General features: G+C 43.5%; 1 protein-coding gene across 1 annotated transcript in view; it reads left to right on the forward strand.

The window, feature by feature from the left end:
- Nucleotides 1-1190: 1190 nt before the first annotated feature.
- LOC122996593 (inactive ubiquitin carboxyl-terminal hydrolase 54-like) overlaps nucleotides 1191-15041 on the forward strand; it is a 43238-nt gene continuing 29387 nt past the window's right edge. The window contains 2 exon segments of the mRNA XM_044372130.1: nucleotides 1191-1374; nucleotides 11795-12620. Of these exon segments, the coding sequence (XP_044228065.1) occupies nucleotides 12432-12620 (189 nt within the window). The 5' untranslated portion in view covers nucleotides 1191-1374; nucleotides 11795-12431.

Raw genomic sequence — 15041 nt, forward strand, 5'->3', positions numbered from 1 at the left:
GAATATAAACATTCATAACTATTAGACAACTTAGCCCAGAAACAGCTCATTTGCTGCTCAAAGCATTTCTCAGGACTGTGTGGGCGTGTCCAGATCACGTTTGATTGACAGCTCACTTTCAGCTCAAGTACCACTTTATTTTCTATTAATTCACTAAAACGTCGACTAACTAGCAAAACAGCTTAAACCACCGAAATCTGTGTTTTTATCTAACTATACCTCCCAGAGTATGACGCTAATCGTTTTAGCATTCTCCATTCACATACATGAAACAGTTAGCATTAGCTTAAACGTTTTGCTATTAACTACCAAATCTATCAAATAGACCCTACTTGGTAGAAAGCTTGAATAACCAACTAACTAACAAACTAGGTTAGAAAAAAAAACTGTGTTTTTATTTAACTATACCTCCTGGAGTATGAAGCTAATTGTTTTAGCATCTTTACGTTTTAGCATATTTACCATATGCACATTAGATCCCAAATTACATGATTAATAGGCAATCATGGATTTGCGTTTCCAGGGGCTTTAAACATGGATGTATTATAAGAGCTGGATACCGGACCAAAAATGGAGCCCATTCAGTCCTAAAGGAATTGCTCGCCTGGCACATACGCCAAAAAAAGTTTCTAGCTTCCAGGTTAGCTTCCGCGTTACAGATTTTTAAAAATCGCTTTTCTCGTCTCGAGGAAAGTTTTACAAACCTAAAACCTCCATGGATCAAAAGTCCACAATAGAAAGAGTCATAACTGACGTGGTTTGCAGTTCGAGGCGTCCTGTAAACAGTTTTACAGGCGTCTCTTTTACAGTGGTGGTCTATGGGGGGAAATCCTTTTGGGCCGCAGGGGGATTTTTCGCTGCAGTACCGCGAGTGGCCACTGGGGAAAAACTGGATCCAGCTCTTATCACACATCCATGGCTTTAAAACTTTCCGCCATTGTTGTTGCTGCTTTCTACTGACCTCTGACCCCGACGCATCCCCCCCTACCGTCCATTTGAGTATTGCATCTTGCAGAGTTTTCGCATTAATTTCTGAGGACTTGCTCACACAAACACACAAAATGTTATTCAAAGCAGAGTGTTTTTAAATGTCCTCAAACGTGTCTGAAAGGGGCTTTAATCTTAATATTGTCACGAGTTTATGGTTTTAAACGCAACACATAAACACACACACACACACACACACACACACACATAAACACACACACACGTGCACGCGCCTCAGCTCACGCGCACAGTGCTGCAGGTAGTAGCCCCTCCCCCTCCATTCTGCCGTTTTAAACACAATAACCGCCGCTTCTCCGGTGCTGCGGACAAACTGGCTTCAGGACACCGACGGCTCCTGCTTCTCCTCCTCCGGTGTTCAGGTCTCAGGTGAGCTGCTTTAAAAAAACCCACAACCGGCTGTGTTTTTCCCAGCCTGCGTTTCTGCTGTGATGAGCTCGGTAGATTTGAACGTTGCAGCCGTTACTCTCATTCACCGGCGTTAAGCTAATACGGACGCTACGTTGTCGGTTACCGGTTACAAACAGGGGCTCGGTAGTAACGGCGCACCAACGTGTTGTAAATATCCGCACGGATTCGGTGTTTGTGTGTGCGTGTGTGTGTGTGTGTGAGTGTGTGTTTAAGCGGAATCAGAAGAGATAATTAAAGGAGACAACCGGAGCCGTTTTACCGTCATTGTTCTCCGTGAAGTTTGCTGGAAGTGATGTAATGTGTCTCCGATGCGCACTGCGCCGAACTCCCTTTAAAAAAAACTGCTTTTTTTAAAATTAAAATGCTTCTTTTTGAATTATTGATATTGTTCATGTGTTGTAAATTAATTGAGGCTCGTTTGTGTTCAGGTTAACGTGCTTTACAGTCACCATTTTCCTTTACTGAAATCCCAAACTTCTGGCTTCAGCTCCCGGTGTTCTCCACTGTTTTGGAAGAAGAACATAATGGGAACCAGTTTAAAAAGTGATCTGGTTTATAATAAAATACCTGCTGTACAGTTGGTCTGATTAATGCCGATTTATAGAGAGAGTCCTGTGGATTTCTACTCGTAACTGATTTACAATTTCCGGCGACTGAACGGTTTCCTGTTCATTAGGAATCTTTAAAGTTGTGGATTTGTGAGCGGAGTTTGGTGAGCTGAAGAACCGGACAAGATGCGGTTAAATCGAAGTGATTTAGTTAGAAATTGGTTGGTAGTTTTCCAGTGTTTAACTTTTAGAAACGTTGTTTACAGAATCATACATAGATTCAGTGACATGTTGAGTTTATTTCCTACAGGAGGCTGTTTTTAATGACAGTAAAACAACCTGTAGGTCTGGTTCTGTGCAGCTGATGAACTCCTGACTGTAAATGAATGAACCTCCATCAGACTGATGCGTCACTTCACTCCGGGGAAGTTTTGCTGGAAGTGAGGAGAGGAATCTGGAGCTCTCTGCAGAGAGGAGTTGTGAGTTACCGTCAGTGAGCTTTAAAATTAAAGGAACATTATTCAGCAGTACTCATGGGAAAATAATGTGTTGAAAGAGCAGGAGGAGGAGCTCCTCCCAGTCTGGATGATTTACTGTTTATTCACTCAACTGATGGAAGCTGCTGCTGCTGGGAGGAATGTGGGGGAGAGAAAATTAGAACAATACATTAACAACAGGGGACACGATGGAGAGGAAACTACCCAGAGTCTGGAATAACGTTTGTGCATCTTAGTGCAAAGAAAAGTTATACTGCAGAACAGAGCTGCAGCTATATCAGGTTTCCTCCTGACTGAGATCTAACTAGTCGACTAGCATGTTTATGATAATAATTTAAGTATTTAAATGTATATTTTTGGGGTTCCAGGGCTGAGAAATAATGTTTTAAGTAAGATTGTTAACACTGTGATACATTACAGAAGAATAAACCGTAATAATGAGCCTTTAAAATATAAATATTACAGCACATGCATGAAGCGAGTCGCCTGTTAACGTCAATAAATGCGTCGGATCGAGCAGCGATCAGACCGAGTTTCCTTTCAGTCCCGTTAAATCCTCTTATCTCTCATTTTAGGCTGTTTCCCGACAGGAAAGTGCTGAAACTAACTAGTCTATAGAGAGATCAGTGCTTCTGTTATCACAGCAGAGCAGGTCACTGACTGACTGAGTGATGAAGTTACACCATTAGTCGGCCAATGGCGCGTCAGCCACGTGTGGCCACGTGTCACCATTTCCTGTATCCGGGGTGTTTCATACACAGTCATTACAAGGTTTTGACTTGACGAGGTGCAGCTCCTGTTTTTTGTTTGTTTCCTGCGACTAACCGACAGTGAAAACGTGGTTGACTAGTAGGGGGCGGCCCTAAACTATATGAATATTTTCATTAGTTTTCAGTCCATAAAATGCTAGAAAATGATGCCAAATGTTGATCAGTGTTTCCCAAACTTGAATAAACTTGTCTCTTGGTTTCTACAGGGCTCTAGAAACCAGTTAGCTAAGCTAGCAGCCCCACAGTCACAGAATACTGGACCAGTATCCAGTCAGGCTGATCTACCTGTTCATATGGAAATCATATGATCTGATTGTTCGTATGAAAATCAACGGACTGCTTTCATGTCTCCATCACAGACCAAATCTCTCTGAATCTGCTTCTTTCTTCTCTCTTATTTCTAAAGTGATGTTGATCATTTCTTCAGAGCGACTCTCTGAGCTAATCTTCAGATCTGAGAAACTGAAACCAGGCAGGTTTTTTTTCCATTTTTGCTTAAAAAAAGTGCCTGAAAGGAGCTGCAGGAGGATTTCTTCTTCTTCTGTCTCCATCGTGTGACTGTTGGTGTAAAAGGCCAAACTGTACCGTATGTTTACAGTCCGTCTGTATATGTGACTATGAGACGTGAGGCTGGATGTGGACTACAAGAAGCTAATTCCTCCTTTCACTGGCTGGAATTAAGTGACTGAAGTGCTCCACATTCCCAAACTGTCCGAGTTATTTCGGTGCGGTTGGCGCTCTGAAGGACGGCTGTATATTCATGAGCTCTCTCCTTTTAGTCATTAGGCCCCAAATCTTTCCCGCAGACCGACTGCCAACGAGGTCAGCAGCAAGAAGAGCTTCAGTCCCGCTGCCCAGAAAGCAACTTAAGATTTACCCACTAATTCTCTGCTGCAGAGTTTTTCATAGAAAAAAAAATCAGTCACACAGATTTAACCCACATCATGTCTGCAGGAAACGTCCTCGAGTAAAAACCAGACTGCAGAGAAACCCTGGAAATAAGAGAAAAGGGCTCATTTAATCTCCGTCCGTCCGTCTTCACATCATCCATCACCTCAAACTATCGAGTGTTTTCTCCCGTCGTCTCACACGTTTTCATTTTTAGAAATATCGACGTTCACATGGATGTTTCCTGCAGGTTGTTCTGTTGTTAACATCAGCAGAGCTTTTGTTAATCTTACTCAACCTGAAACTGCAAACAGATATTTTTCATTATTAATCAGTTCATGTGTTCATCACCTTTTCATTCGTTCATGTCAGTGCAGAAGCAGCATACTGTCGCTGTGGAGAAGCTGGAAGCATTAATCGATTTATTGTCAAAACACAGTGAAGAAAGGCTACTTCCTGTTGTTTGTTTTCTCCGACCAAAAAGATATTTAATTTACTTTCATATATGACAAAGAAAATGATCCTGACAGACAGTAAGAAGGAGAAAAAGTTCCAACTGAAGGGCCCGAACCTCACTGCTGCTCTCTCTCTCTTTTATTTATTTCTCTGTGTTTATTTATAACCAGAAATATAATCATAGGCCTCCAGATTAATCGATAATGAAAATAATCTTTAGTTGCAGCCCTGATAAAAGCTTTCAGTAGGGATGCATGATAATGGATTTTTTGCCGTTATGCTGATATTTCCAACTCATTGTGGCCGATTGATGCCGATATATGAACATATTCTGAGGAGACTATTATGCATGCAAGCATAGATTGTACTAAATATGATCAAGAAAGACAATATATGAAGGAAGAACTGAGGAAGACTGGATTCAGGAGCTCAGCGTTAAAACTTTAATGAACCTGCCAAGTGGGAGCAGCAGTAGAGTTTTCATTGAGTTTATTAGACAGACAGGATTAATGTGCAGGATTTAATCTCTGGTCCACACTCCGGAGCAGAAGGTGGCGCTAATGCACCTGATACGCTGGTTGCCAACCGCCGTTATAAACCAAAAAGATTTCTTTTTCCAAACGGAGTGGTACATCCTGTCAGCCGAGGTGTTTCCTCTCTGTGCAGCCGATCATAGTAGCAGCTCCTCGACGGACTGTTTCACCCTGACGGTCCTGCTGCTTCTTCCCACTTTAACCTGAATAACAAACCGGGACTCGGTGCTCCGGTTGGATCCACACGGAGAGCCGAGGCTAACGTTAGCTGAGAGGCTAGCGGAGCGTTAGCAGCAGCATGACTGGAGGGAAGCGTAGCCAGCTAGCCTCCGCTAGAAGAAGCAGCAGGTCTGACGGGCAGCTGAGTGAAGTTCAGCCTACGGAGGAAACACCGGGACCGTCGGGGTGAAACAGTCCGATATTAAATTTTAGAGCTTTTATCGGCCGATACCGATGACGTGCCGATAATAACGTGCATCTCTAAAAATAATCTTTAGTTGCAGCCCTGATAACAGCTTTCAGTCGTATGTTTTTTACATTCCTGTTACTGTAAAGTCAGAGACGTGAGATTGTAAACTGTTCAGTTGAAAATGGTGTAAATGTAGAGTTTTGATGGTTTTGTTGGGGCTCAGGCTCTCAGCACGAACGTTTTTATCTGTTTGACAGTCTGATATTAAAATGTCTGTGATGAGGATTTCTCAGGCTGACAGAGATTGTTTTCTTCCCTGCAGCTCTCACAGCTGTCTGCCTCTTTTCAAACCATTTAAACCCTTGTTTCTGTTACTCTCGCTGTGTCAGAGGTCGAGCTTTTACTGCAATGTTCCCAAATTATCCCACAATGCTTCCCTACATCACTGGCTCGTCAGGATGAAAGGTGGTGATATGTGCAGCCTTTCTGTAGAGAAACTCTGACTGGACTCAAGTTGTCCCAGTAAGCCAAACATGTCTGGGAACAGATTAAAGTCTCCTTCACTCAAAGTCATGTTTGTCTTCTTGTTCCTTCAGCTGGATGTTTGTTCTCTTCGTCTCTGTGCTGAGTTTGTTTTCACATTCGTCTGCTAAAGAAGGAAAGTTTCTCTGTGTCACTTTAAATCTCAGTTTAACAGCTGGACATCACAACTAGTTTAGAGCCAGTCGTGGTCCAGTATGCAGCTCACACCAGTGTGATGTGAAAACTTGAAGCCTCCAGTGAACAAACAGTGAGACGGACTTTACAGTGAAGGAGGAAAGCAGAGTATTTTTATGTCTTAATAGATCTGAAGAGGATCTTTAAATACTCCAGCAGCAGAACCTGAGAGTGTAGTTACACTTTTGATAACGTGACGCTGTTGTCATTAATGTGGAGTCACTGCAGCTCTGGTGCGTTCAGTGGTTGTGGTAAATTTCACTGACGAGGAACAGCAGCTCGCTGAAAATGGGTCAGAAAGTGAATGAAGTCTGGCAGCTGTGAACTCACCTGACAGACCAGACTGACCCGATCAATACTGTCTGTCGCTCTGCTGCCAGAACCTCCCAGTGTCCCCATTCCCTCCCAGTGTCCCTATTCCCTCCCAGTGTCCCCACTTCCTCCCAGTGTCCCCATTCCCTCCCAGTGTCCCCACTCCTTTCCAGTGTCCCCACTCCTTTCCAGTGTCCCCATTCCCTCCCTGTGTCCCCACTCCCTCCCCAGTGTCCCCACTCGTTTCCAGTGTCCCCATTCCCTCCCTGTGTCCCCACTCCCTCCCCAGTGTCCCCACTCCTTTCCAGTGTCCCCATTCCATCCCAGTGTCCCCACTTCCTCCCTGTGTCCCCACTTCCTCCCTGTGTCCCCACTTCCTCCTAGTGTCCCCACTCCCTCCCCAGTGTCCCCATTCCCTCCCAGTGTCCCCACTCCTTTTCAGTGTCCCCATTCCCTCCCAGTGTCCCCACTCCCTCCCCAGTGTCCCCATTCCCTCCCAGTGTCCCCACTCCTTTTCAGTGTCCCCATTCCCTCCTAGTGTCCCCCACTTCCTCCCAGTGTCCCCATTTCCTCCCTGTGTTCCCACTCTCTCCCCATTAGCTCCCAGTGTCCCTACTCCCTCCCAGTGTCCCCATTTCTTCCCAGTGTTCCCAGTAGCACCCAGACTTCTGGCAGTGCTCCGGTCAGCTCTGGAGAGCGGCTGCATGAAGGCGGCACTGAGCCAGCCTGTCGAATTAGAGGTGATTATAGCGCTGTTGTGTGTGTGTGTGTGTGTGTGTGTGTGTGTGTGTGTGTGTGTGTGTGTGTGTGTGTGTGTGTGTGTGTGTGTGTGTGTGTGTGTGTGTGTGTGTGTGTGTGTGTAAAGCTTTTGCAACAGACTGGCGTTTTTGTTATGTAACCAGTTATACACCAAATCAGCCTCGGGGACTCACGAGGAGAGGAAACGACCTCGAACCAGTTGAACTAATCCCAGCTCTCTGATTGGTCGGTTCACCGTCCAGGTACACGGCCGTCACCTGCGTCCCCTTTTACTCGCTGGTCTCCGTCACGCGTGACGTCGTCGACGTGTTTAAAGCAGGTTCAGTGTGGAGGTGAAGAGAGTTTCTGTTAGTTTGAAATGTTGAAACAAAAGAAACATCATCTCATTTTATCAGCTGCAACGATTAGTTGATTAGTTAATTGACAGAAAATTAATTGGCAACTATTTTGATAATTTTTTTGTCATATTTTTAAGCAAAAATCTGCTGGTTTCAGCTTCTCACATGTGATCATTTGAAGCTTTTCCACGTCATACATGACAGTTAACTGAATATCTTTGGGTTCTTATTAGAGCTGCAATTATTAGTCGATTAATCGATTAGTTGCGAACTATTAAATTAATCCCAACTATCTTAATAATCGATTAATAGATTCCAACTCTGACCGAAATTCTCTGATTGCAGCTTCTTAAATGTGAATATTTTCTGGTTTCTTTAGTCTCTGTGACAGTAAACTGAAGATCTTTGAGAAGTATTGTTGATGTGTACCAGCAGCTGCAGTTTAATGTTTTCAGCAGGTATAAAATGTGTCGATCTTCTGCTGCTAAGTGTTGCTGTTGCATCTTATTTCACCCATAATGCATTGCGTGACAGGCTGTCTAAGTCAGTTAGTCACTCATAGGGAAGCTTTATGCAACATGTAAATATAAGTGTTTAATAGCAAGTCTGACTCAAAGTTATATTAAAGTCAAAGACTCTTTATGCAGTTATGTTTGTTAGCTCAGTTTCAGTCTGTGTGACGTGTTTTTCTGCTGCAGAGGAAATAAATTCATAACAAGTGAAAACAACATCTGAGACGAGAAGCTGAAAGAGACACAAAGACAGTCTGAAAAATGCTAAACTATCAGAGACGCCTCCAGCAGTCTGACGAGAGAGAGAGAGAGAGAGAGAGAGAGAGAGAGAGAGAGAGAGAGAGAGACTGACAGGATACGCTAATGTGGGATTTACCTTCTGCTTTAATGGACGAACTCTCTTCTCCTCAGATTCATAGCATCTCACAGGACGACTGAAAGTGTGTTAGAAAGGTGAAGGAGGGGCTCGTCTTTTATTCTGGACAATACTGTGTGTGTGTTGAAAAGCTGCTCAAACACTTCGTCTCCGCACAGAAGAAAGACATTATTATCCAGAGAAATCACAGATCAGAGGAAGACGGCTGCTCTTCTGTGAGCTGCGTGTTGTTAACGTTTGTCAACACAAACACAAACACACTGTCAGCCTCAGGTAGACGACTGCTGCTGCTTTAAACTGCTGCAGTTAACGAGACTAATGTTGTTAACGAAGGAGCCGCAGACACAGAAACACACATAGACGCTGTAATCCTGCACAGACAGACAGAGTCTGATCAGGCTAATCCCTGCTCACCTCCCTCTGCTCCGACCTGCACACACACACGCACACACACACACACACACACTCACACACACACACACTCTGAGGTACTTGTATTTTACTTGAGTATTTCCATGTGATGCTACTTTCTACATTTCAGAGGGAAATATTGTACTTTCTACTCCACTACATTTATTTGACAGCTTTAGTTACTTTTCAGATGAAGATTTGACACAATGGATAATATAACAAGCTTTTAAAATACAACACATTGTTAAAGATGAAACCAGTGGTTTCCAACCTTTTTGTCTTTTGACGTCTTACAAAAAGCAGTGTGTAGTCGGGGTCACATTTCACATGTCTATGAGTTGTTAACAGCTCCACCAAATAGTGATTTTTCCCTCTAAACTTCCCACATACTGAGTACTTCCTCTCTTACTTCCTGTGTTCTCATCTCTGTCACTAACTGCAGTCTGTTGATTCATTTATGAACATACTTTAATTTATTTACTGTGGAGCTAAAATGAGCCAAAATCCCAAACTTTGAATAGAGAGCCGAAGTCATGACATCAGTGCACAGAAAAAACTACAGCTCCCATTAAAAGAACTACAAGTGTGGGTACTTACGTCAACATAACTTGATTTTTTTCCATGTTCATGAAACTCTTCAACACTTTCTTATAAAGTCATTATTCATCTTTCTAGTTCTGAGCTCTGACAGGGACGATGCGTCGGTGTGTTTAAAGGTGTACTATGCAGGATTTGTGGGTTTGTGTTTATAAGCGGAGAGGGAGGGGGAGAGAGCAGCAGCAGTGGTGGAGCGAGCTACAGAGTGAATGAAGAGAGGGAGCAGCTCTAGCGAGAACAAAGCTGTGACTCAGAGAAATAAAACATTATTTTCTGATTGTTTCACTGCGGTTACGTTCTAAAGCGCAAATAAACACACCCACACCTCCACACAACACCCTCCTGTCCGCTGCGGCCTCTCTGCTCTGCTCTGTGTGTGTGTGCAGCTCAGCCTCACATGCGCACACACCCGCTGCTCTGTATACATCCACGACACAGAGACAGAGAGCAGAGTGGAGCAGAGGAGAGACATGTAACCTGGTCGCTACACTACGCTGTCCTGACCTCACACCTGCGTGCTGTGATTGGCTGGGAGCTACACACCCACTGCCCAAAGGTTGACGCCCACAAACGCCCTGAACACAGCAAAATAATAAAAAATAGAGGCAGAGAGCAGAATCTCTGCAGACACAGAGCTAGTGGGTCATTAGTAATGATTGAGAAGGATTACTGTTACTGCTTGCATACTGTACAATAGGAATTATTTTCATAATTGATTAATAGTTTTAAGTCACGATCAAACATGAATGTCAAACTCTGATTGGCATATTTTACTATTTGCCAACATTTTATAGACCAAACATTTATTTGGTTAATGGAGAAATGAATCAGCACATTAATGGATAATGAAATGATAAACACAGTGTCGTATTTGCAGCAGATAAACCAAGTTTCCAAAACTCTTCACTGTATCAGCCTCTGTTCAAACCCTGAAACACTTTTTCAGACGACACATTTCTGTCGATCCGTCCTCTGTGGCTCTGACAGACTTTATAGATTCGAATTTTCACGCTGTTAAAAGTGCATCAGTCACTTAATATGTGTGTGTGTGTGTGTGTGTGTGTGTGTGTGTGTGTGTGTGTGTGTGTGTGTGTGTGTGTGTGTGTGTGTGTGTGTGTGTGTTTGATATGAATTGTCAAAGATAACCCTGAGGGGGTTTGGCAGCACAAGTCGACTGTCAGAACAATGAAACCAGTCAGAGAGAAGCTGTAAAGGCTTCTGTCTGTTGTGATGGAGGAGGAGGAGGAGGAGGAGGAGGAGGAGGAGGATGAGGAGGAGGAGGAGGAGGAGGAGGAGGAGGAGAGGAGGAGGAGGAGGAGGAGGAGGAGGAGGAGGAGGAGGAGGAGGAGGAGGAGGAGGAGGAGGAGGAGGATTCCTCAACTCATTATTTCTGCAGAGGCCTTAAATTATCTCAGTCTAGAGTCTTAGAGGAGATTTAGATTTAGATCCAGTTATTATAGGTCTTGGTGTTGGTGAGTAATGTTTGTTTTCAGCTCTTCAGACTCAGACGAGCTGCTTCAGAAACAGTTTAACAGTCTGTTTGTTGAATGAATCTGAAGTTTGATCGGTTCTCTTCTATCCGTCACTCAGCAGACATGTTTGTGATCATTTAGTTTCTCTATTAATCCTTTTATCTACAAAATATCAGAAAACTATGAAACATGCCAAAAAAAGTCCAAGTTGACGTCTTCAAATGTCTTTTTGTTTGACCAAAATCCAAAGAAAAGCACTTTACTGTCTTCAGATTATTGATTAATTGATTAGTTATCAACTATGAAAGTCATCGCCGACTATGATGGGAATTATTTTGAGTCTTTTTTCTCTGATTTCAGCTTCTTAAATGTGAATATTTCCTGGTTTCTTTAGTGTCTGTCAGTAAACTGAAGATCTTTGAAAACAAGACATTTGAGGACGTCATGTTGGACTTTAGGAAACACTGATCAAACATTTTTCACCATTTTTTTGATGTTTTATGGACCAGAAAACAAATTGATTAATCAAGAAAATAATCGGCAGCATAATTAATTAGTTCGTTTCAGCCCTAAAATCAAACATTTGAGGAGCTGAAACCAGCACATATTTAAAAAATGACTAAAACTCTTATTTGATGATTAAAATAATTGCATTATTTTCATATTATTTAGTTTATTAATCAGCTGATCGTTGCAGCTCTGCTCCTCTAAAATAGTTCAGGTCAACGGTTTAAAAAACCTCTTCAACTGTTTGTCTTTCTTCTTCTTCTTCTTCTTCTGCAGGTCTGTCCTGAGCGCCTGCAGAGCCGCTGACCTCTGACCTCTGACCTCCGACCCCGCCGGCTGGTCTGTGTTGAGTCTGGAGGACGAGGTCGTCACGACTCAGCTGCACGTGTCGGCGTCCGAAAGGAGGCGAAAGTTCGTCTCTCTCACCTGCGGGATCGTAGGACGTTTGTTTACGGGAGCTGATCAGTCTACGTCCGGTCGGGTTTCCTCCGTCGTCTCTCAGAGTCTGGAATATAAAACAGGATTCCTGGGAGAAATAAAACCTTTCAAAGTAAAAGGATCCTTCAGCACTGAACCTGTGGAATGTAAAAAGGAGAAAAGAAGACACAGAATATTTCTAACTCCCTGGGACACAAATTTCCTGGATATTCTTGGATTTGAATTAAAAACAGACTCTGTGGAGACTTAATATATATTTAATTCTTCGCTCTTGGAATTTATCTGTTTTCTGGGACTTAATTTAAAAGTTTCTCGCTCTGTCCGTCCCACTTCTCGTCGTCCACTCAGCTGGAAGAAAAAATGGCTCCTTCGATACGAGAACGGACGACAGGAAGCTGATCCCTGCGAGGGAGCGAGGTCGAGACACGGACACAGAGAGAGAGAGAGAGAGAGAGAGAGAGAGAGAGGAACTATAATGTCGTGGAAGAGGAACTACTTTGCGTCGGGCAGCGGAGGAAGCGACGTCGCGGCAGGCGGAGTCGGAGGAGGAGGTGGTGGGATGCCGGGAATGTTGACGCCTCGCACCATGACGTCCATCGCTCCCAGTAAAGGGCTGAGCAACGAGCCGGGACAGAACAGCTGCTTCCTGAACAGCGCCCTGCAGGTACACACACACACACACACACACACACACACACACACACACACACACACACACACACACACTGACGCTCTGGCTGACCTTTGACCCCTGCTGTGTTGACTGTGTCACCTTCAGTCATGTGTTTTACAGGAGAGTAAAAGCAAGAGATGGAAGGAAAGACAGGAAATATCATTTATCATTTGATTGAATAAATTAGAGCTTCAGCTAATGATTATCATCAGTATTGATCAATTGGAAATTATTGGTTGATTGACAGAAAAAAAGGATTATTATTATTTAAACTAAAATTCTCTGTTAGCAGCTTCTCACATGTGAAATATTCACATTTAAGAAGCTGAATTTTGACATCTTTTCCTAAATAAATGACTCAAAACTATTAATTGATCATGAAAATAGTTGGTGATTAATTTAATAGTTGGCGACTAATTGATTAATTGACTGATGGTTTCAGCTGTAAATCAGATTATGTGCAGTAAAGCACTTTGCCTGGTTATTAATCCGGTTTTGATTGGTTTATAATCAAATACCTGTGGAAGTAATGACATCCCATCATCCTCAGCTGCGTCTCAGATGCTGCTAGCGTAGCTTCACACTCCCTTTATAAATAACACTTGATGCAGAGAGACGTTAGCGTGCGTAATAACAATGATTTAGTGTTGAACTGTGAGCGCTGCTGTAATGTTTGTACTGACGCTCGACAGAAAGCTGTTTAACCTGCAGCTCCACCAACACACACACACACACACACACACACACACACACACACACACACACACACACACACACACACACACACACACACACACACACACACATAACAACCAGTCTGATGACCTGCGAGCCTGTAATGAGCCTCATGATGACACCTCCCACACCGATCATTACGCTCGCCTCATGACTCATCAGCTTTCTGAGGGAGGGAGGAGGCGGCGTGCGTCTGCCTCTCCCGGCCTCAACAATTAGAGCCGAGACAGTGTGAGCGACGGAGGCCTGACAGCAGTAATTACTGCGGCTGACTCGTTAACTGTAGTGACCAGTCTGAAGAGGAAACACACACACACACACACACACACACACACACACACACACACACACACACACACACACACACACACACACACACACACTTACTCTTTTTAATGCTGTAATCCTTCAGATTTCAGACCTGGTTGTTTTGGTAACACCTGTGGTTACCATGGTGACAGCAGGTGATTTACTACTACAGCGAAGGCTTTGTGTGAATCAGCCAGGAGACATGAGAGCTGCTGTATAGATTATTTTATTATCTATTAATCTGTTGATTACTTTCTCAATTTATCAATCAGGTGTTTTGATCTGTAAAATATCAGAACACAACTCAAAGATCTTTAGTTTATTGTCATAAAGAACTAAAGAAACCAGAAAATATTCTTATTTGAGAAGCTTGATTTGATTTTTCTTAAACAAATGACTCAAAACTATCAATCAATCATCAAAATAGTTGGCGATTAATTTAATATTTGGTAACTGATGGATTTATTGACTGCTGAATATATTTTTATATTGTTGTTTTGTCTATAAAATAAATATTGAAAAATGTCTGTTATGTCTTCAAACTGCTTGTTTTTGTCCGACTAACAATCCAAAACCCAAAGATACTCAAAAAAACCCACCATTGATTATCAAAAAAAGTTGCTGATCAATATTTTGTTGATCGACTAATCTAATAATCAAGTAGCAGCTCTGTGACGTGCTGAGCGATAAGCAGCCGGACTCTTTACCTGTAAGATGTATTTTTATACATTTTTTATATATTTATATATGTTTCTATATCACTGCGTCGAGGATCTGATCACTTTGTCTGTGTGACGTTATTGATCATCTGTGTTGATGCTTCCCCCCTTCAGCTCATGACGATGCTGCTGCCTTACAGGCGAACGTGAGGGAACAGTTAACACCACAGATCATGTGAACAGTCTTTAACGTGATTGGTTGCAGCCATACGTGCACCGATTCACATACGTGTGTGTTCTCACCCACGCAGCAGCCTTGGGCATGAGTCTGCCGCCCTGCACTGTGAACCGGCACCTCCTCATGACTCCTCTGCTCCTGCCAACCAGGAAGCTTTACTGTCCTGCCCCCCCCCAACCCCCCCCACCCGCAGCTCCTCCGGTATCTCGCCGGTCCGTCGGCTTCGACTCGTCACGGCGGCGTAACGTCAAAAAAAAACCCAGAAGTGATCAAAAGGATTTGCGAGCCCGCGGGCGGCTGAGCGGAGGACTCGTCAGACTCTCAGTGGCTCCGACATGTGATGAAGACAAAGCGAAGAAGAGGAAGAACATTGCGGTAATAAGCGGCTGAGGCCTTCAGTCCAGCTGTTCACAACCCCCCTTCATCCTCCTCATCCTCCTCGCTGGTCAGAACATCCAGCTTTCCAAGAAA

The sequence above is a fragment of the Thunnus albacares genome, chromosome 14, assembly GCF_914725855.1.
Source record: "Thunnus albacares chromosome 14, fThuAlb1.1, whole genome shotgun sequence".
NCBI classification, from domain to species: domain Eukaryota; kingdom Metazoa; phylum Chordata; class Actinopteri; order Scombriformes; family Scombridae; genus Thunnus; species Thunnus albacares.